At 50.0% G+C, this 6,135-nt stretch overlaps 1 protein-coding gene across 1 annotated transcript; it reads right to left on the bottom strand.

The window, feature by feature from the left end:
• GRXCR2 (glutaredoxin and cysteine rich domain containing 2) lies at positions 1 to 5,196 on the bottom strand (the record flags this gene model as incomplete). The annotated part of the gene is made up of 3 exons (XM_082490027.1): positions 4,774 to 5,196; positions 2,003 to 2,218; positions 1 to 180 (listed from the first exon to the last, which is right to left on the bottom strand). The coding sequence occupies exons 1-3, from the start codon at positions 5,116 to 5,118 to the stop codon at positions 1 to 3; spliced, it is 741 nt and encodes a 246-aa protein (XP_082346153.1). The 5' UTR covers positions 5,119 to 5,196.
• Between the last annotated feature and the right edge of the window lie 939 nt (positions 5,197 to 6,135).

Raw genomic sequence — 6,135 nt, 5'->3', positions numbered from 1 at the left:
TCAGGCAGCACAGATCTGGCAGGGCTGGAGGCCGCTTTCGTTGCAAGCCGGGCATCGGAGAGCCCTGTAGGACTCTCGGAATCTGTTTGCCAGCATCGAAAACTTGCTTCCGTGGCACAGAGAGCAAGGAGCAGAGCCTGACCCTTTACACTGGGAACAACCGCGTTCGGCATCGCCGTCCTGAAAAAGACAGATCAGGAAAAACGTCGGTTACTGGATGTCAGACACCCAAGGCGGCAACACATGTGAAAGAGGGAAATCCAGTCTTCTGGTCTTTTAAGTAATTATCACTCCTGACACACCACTCTGCCGGTAATACTCAGTTCTCTACTGCAAGGTCTTCAGGAAAAAGGCTCCCATATATTTGGGGACAATTTGTGGATACTTCTAGAAAAGGAGAAGTCAATGGGACTGGGCTTATAACACAATACTTCCGAATTCATCCTTCTCCTGCCGGGGTCTGCATAGCTCCGCCCGTCTTCCTGTCATTTCTTAACACACCCGTCTCCTCAGCTCTGCATCCTCCGTTTCGAGCCCACTTCATCTCTTCAGGCATTTCTCCTCGCCCTCTCCCGCCTGGATCCCCCATCACCGCCATGCACAGCTACTTTCCAGCTCTCCCTTGTGCCTGCGACCCTCCCCAGGGCGCCAGGCAGCCTCTTTCAGATCCCAGCTTAACATTCAGAGCTTCCACAGAGCCCAGAAATGATTAAATATCTGCATCGGGAAGAATGTAGCACAGCATAGGTTCATTCTTTTGATGTCAGGCTCAGAGTCCTGCATCGCTCCTGTGCGGCGGTTCTCCTTTACACGGCTCTACAGAACCTGGTTTTAACTGAGATATGGGGAGCTGGCGCCAGATATTGGTGCCTGCTTATGAATTTGATAGTCCAAATCAATTGACTTCTCAGAAGGATAACCTTCCTGTGGTTTGGTCATCTTTAAATGAATGTTCACGATACCGGTGTATAGAAAGTCCGAAATTATTCTAAAAAAATCATAGTTTTAAGATCTTCACGTTTTACTTTTTGTTCCCAAACATCAAGAACAGAAGCACTTTGCTGAGCTCTCCCAAGGTTAACAAATTTCTCTGGAGCAATGCCTTACAGGAGCTGTCGTCCGTCCCCAAAGCGTGCTCCTGCAGCGAGGGTGACCGGAGGAAGGCAGTCGTTACCTACAGAGGTCCTTTTCAACACACATTCCCACAAAGGCCACAAGTGGCTTTTTGCTGACTCAGGTGTCTGCCAGTAGAGGGGGTGACCCTTGGCTTTTATGTTCCAGCCCTCTTTCTGCAAATCAAGTATATTTCAAAACTGGCAAAGGCCAAAATTCCTGCCTGGTTTCTCAGGGCTGTCTGCAGTTTTCCTGGGTCTTTGTGCGAGTGAGCCGGGAGCAAGGCGGGGGTTGCGGAAGGACAGACGTCACCGGCACTCGGCACGGGTCGGTCTCAGATCTGCAAAACTCTAACGCTGCGTATTTGCCTTCCACAACAGCATTATGTTTTGTGGGATCAGATTATGGTCAGACTAATTGGGATTCTGACCAACAAAGACTAACCCGTGAGAAAACAAGTGGAAGGCACAATCTTAATTCAGCCGATATTAAAATTTTAGCCTCCGGCAGTCTCAACCACAGAGCAGCTGTGTTTAGCCTTGTCAGGCTGGAGAAACTCTGGTCCGCTCTTGTTCCACTGGGAGACGGTGACGAAGGACGGACCTAAGCCAAACTGCATAAACATCAGCGATCCCCAGGGGAAGAATCGAGTGGGAGACAGGAGCATCTGGAAAAAGAACAGCTGTCCCCAGAGCGCACACGGCAGTGCAGCGCTGATCGGTTATCTCCCGAGTGGAAAGAGGAACAAAGTGATGCTTTTAATCCGAATTTAGTTAAGTGCCAGATAGAGACGTTGATGGGGCTTGGGTGGGAGTACTCAGTGGTCTGACCAGGGCTGTAAGACCCACACGCCCTAAGGGGAAGAACAGCACTTTCCATTTTCTCTTACCTGCACATGCTGGCTGCAGGCAACCTTTTTTTCCACATCTTTTTTATGTCCACTGCCAAATCTTTCTTTCCTTTCCCGGTATATGAAGGCCCAGTCATTTATTCCCTCAGTCTGGATGACTCTTCTCATGAGCTCTTTCTGGTCCATTGGTGCACGGATGATTTTCAGATTATTAGTGTAGATGATGATCTTGCCAAAATCTAGAATTGGAGAAGCCTGTAGAAGGATCTTATCAGTGTCTCGCCTGTATAGATACACTCTAACAAACACTGGTGACCGCCGGCCCCCCAGGACATCCCCTCCGCCCGGTCATCTGCCGGGCTGGCCCTGCAGCACGAGCCAGCTCCCCCCCCCACCCCGGGCACCGCGCGGCAGAGATGCCCTGATGGGCTGCGGCATCCGACCAGGACTGTGGGCTGAAACTTAGGAGCCTTTAATTGACTTCAATGTCGTGTTCTGGAGGGGTAAAGCTTTCTGGGATGTAAATTCTCATTCCAACCCATATGCAAGAAAAAAAAGGCGGCACAATTCTAAGAGCAGCGGTGTTGGCATATACAGAAGAGCAACCTCTGCCCTGGGGACTCACCTGCATTTCTTTGAATGCTGAGTAGCTGGGGGGCGGGGGGTGGACAGGGGTTTTCATATTTTTGGTCAGAAGTAGAAATTCCCCGCAATGATGACGACCTATTCTGCAGCCTTTGATGGTTTGGAGTTTTTTCCAGATTTAAAAGGAAGCGTTTCTTTGTAATATATTAATGCTGGCAAAAGGGTCAGATGATAACAAAACCTCATTATCTAACGCTAAATTGAGTTCCTAACAGTGAGGAGCCAGTCTTGGGCACGCTTGAATTTGTATTCTTTTCTACTGATTTTAAAGCCGAACTTGGTACGGTCCAGCATTTCTCTGAAAGCAGCATTTTGCTTACTGGGTCCCTTTTCCCCTTTGCACTGGGTATCATGTGGCAGTTACCAGAGCCTATTGTTTTACACACTCTTCATATTTCGCTCTGTTTAAGTATCTGTGTCGAGAAGCGATGCAAAAGGAGACGTTCTCCTGAGAAAAGAGCCTGCCAGAGCGGCGCCAGCTGAGGCCAGGAGGAGGATGGCTCTCCTGGCAATGGGCACCCGCTTCTCCGTGGGAGCAGCGGGGAGGGGGAGGCAGGCGAGCACAGACCCTTACCTTGTCCAGAAGGCTTTAAGAGCCTCGTATTCGTGCCACAGACGCGGTGTCTCCACACACCAAAAGCGTGTCGATACAAAACCAGACTGGTACTGCCGAGCGTGGTTACTCATGGCATTTATGGTTAGGGAAAGTAGGGAATAGAGGTGAGCGCCGCCCAAGAATGCAGAACAAATTAATGGTATGGATAAGATCACATCAGTGCTCTGTCTGCAGCCAGGAGAGATCCGTCGTGGTTTGATATTTTCAGTTAAACTAGGTGTCCAGAGCATCACCTAAACAGCGTGCAATTATCAGCCATCTGGGTTTCCTACACGCAGCTTTGACTAGCGCCCAGAATTAACAGACTTTTAATGTATTCAAATCGAGGCCATAAAAAGCATTTTATACTTTTTGAAGCACTTTGGTCTCTTTCGTTGCGTAAGTGCCAGTCCTCATTTACCCAAAGGCCCCCCAAGGGACACAGCTTTCTCTCCGGCAGGGGTTGGTGTGCTTTAGCGAGCTCCCATTGCTCCGGGGGCCGCTGCCCCTCTGCAGGGCCGCGGCAGCACCCCCGGGCAGGCGCTGCAGGGCCGCCGCGTGCGAGGGGCGCCGACCACGGGATGCCGCCCTCACGGCCCCGCACTGCGCGGCGTAAGGCCCGAGCCGTCTCCCAGGGAAAGGCCCCCGCAGGCATTCCGCCAGCCAGCTTACCGCACACGGCTTCTTTTATCGTCCGCGCTCTGGACGGGCTCACCTGGAGATTTACAAGTCTGCTGGATATATCAGTGTAACGAACTCCATTCGGAGTCTGCGTATCAGGGTGACCTGGCTGTGCCATCAATCGCGCCGATACGCCATCGTTGTTATACAAATTGTTTAGTTGGTACGTCTAGCTTTGATAAAACCAAATAGCAGTAACAGATACATAAATCTAATTTGACAGGGTAAGAAAATGAACATAATCCCTGTGTATTAATGAATTTAACATGTATTACACAAGTACTGGCTTTTTATTAGGACTAAAGAGACACTGATGTATCAATGGCATTAATTACACGTTAACAAGATACCCAATGAAACTAAGCTGGGGTTTTAAAAGTAGCCAAAGGGGAATTCCGACTTGCCAGAGGCTATGGATGCCTCGCCCGGAGGCTCACTGCTACGCTGCTGGTGGCACTCATCCTTTTGCCAGCTGAATTCATGCAACTTTAATGTTTTAAATATAACTAATTAGGATAATATCCTCCTTACATTTGACTGCTTTAGACGCATTAGGGTTACTATGTATAGGTGTTGATATATATGGAAATGTTCTATTATCTTATTCAGCAAAACGGGCAGCTGCCGGCCAGCGCGGTGAGCAGCGGGGGCACAGCTGGCAGACGCTGGTCGCTTGCCGACTGCGCTGCCCCGAAACTCGTGGCCCCGGCCCTTTGCAGAGTGAGCAGAATGCAGAATTTGTGGGGTAAAGGCTGAAGGTTTACAATCACCCTTTTAAAATCCTGGACTGATAAAACTGCGTTTTAGCGTAACGAGGTTCCAGGTCGAGACTCCTGTTACCGTATTAGTCCAAAAATGGTTTGAGAGCCCGAGGCGGGACATCACTTACCCTGCCGTGACTGTCGCTGGACTGGTAGTCGCTGAGAAGAGGAGAGTTACTGGTGAGACTGTATTTCTTGTCCTCTTTGAATATGCTGATGCGCTGGGCAGTCAGCTTGGCTGGCGGGTAAAACCTGTTTTCTGGCATTTCTCCGGCCCCACAGAAGTGGTCCCCTGGCTCGAAGCTGTGGCGGAGAAAACGCCGCGAGTGCTCTTTGGCCGGGGGCTCGAGTTCCTGCCCATCTTCGTAGACTTGTTTTAACACTCGACCGCTGTAAGCAGACGATATTTTGAACCTGACTTTGCGGGGCCTTCCTTCGTGCCGCTGGTTGAGTTTCTTCTGGTGCTCATCCATTATTAGGATTCCAAGCTGCAGGTCCTGGAGATCAACTCCAAGAGCTTTGGGTCCAAAAGAAAACTCTCCCCAGCTTCCCCCAGCCACAGAATGTATAATTCAAGGTTTCTAGTAGTTCCTCTCATCTTACAGCAAAACTGACACCACTGTATTAAATATTGATAGATATTCACAAAGAGAAAATATCGCTGGTAGTGCAACGTAAGGCGGGTCGGCGAGGGGCGGGCCGGCTGCCTTACCGCAAGAGGAAAGGAGTTAACTTGGGGAGGATAGGATTAAATAGGAAACTCTGCCCATGTTCTGAAACCATGGAAATGTTTCTGCTGTGTGCTGTGATAAGAACTACCCCAAATACACCATCCCAGAAGCTTTTCACAATTTTCTGACAAGGTGAGAAGTTAAAAAGACAAGTTCACAGAGAAAGCAATCCAGCTTCACAAATAGCAAATGTGAATAATTCCTCTTCCATTCTTGGTCTGAAACCCTGAGAGCACAAAGCTCCATTTCATTTTAATCCAAATGTGTTCCTCTACAGGTTGGTGGAGATCTAATTAAGATTTTCTCTCTCTTTAGCTTTCAATCCCTATTTGTAATTCTTGCTGCCTTTCAGGGCCTTTTGACCATTCTGGGTTTGCTTTTCATTTTTAAAAGACAGTCACCTCCTGACACCCACCAGAGGCCCAATCCTCTGCTCGTCTGCTGTCCCTTGCATGTGCTGGAGGAGCACAGAGAACACAGCTACTCCGATTCGGTCATGTTCTTTTCCAGTAGGCAAAGCCGAGCGTTGCAGAGGTGCAGAGCAGAGGGGGACGGGGCCCCAGGACCCGGGTTACCCTGGAAAGAAGAGAATCACAGACCAGTTTGGGTTGGAAGGGACCTTAAAGATCACCTCATTCCACCCCCTGCCCTGGGCAGGGACACCTCCCCCCAGCCCAGGTCGCTCCCAGCCCCGTCCAACCCGGCCTTGAACACCCCCAGGGATGGGGCAGCCACAGCTTCTCGGGGCACCCTGCGCCA

The sequence above is a fragment of the Vanellus vanellus genome, assembly GCF_965231255.1.
Source record: "Vanellus vanellus genome assembly, chromosome: 13".
In the NCBI taxonomy this organism is placed as follows: domain Eukaryota; kingdom Metazoa; phylum Chordata; class Aves; order Charadriiformes; family Charadriidae; genus Vanellus; species Vanellus vanellus.
This window is presented reverse-complemented; position numbering and strand designations above follow the sequence as displayed.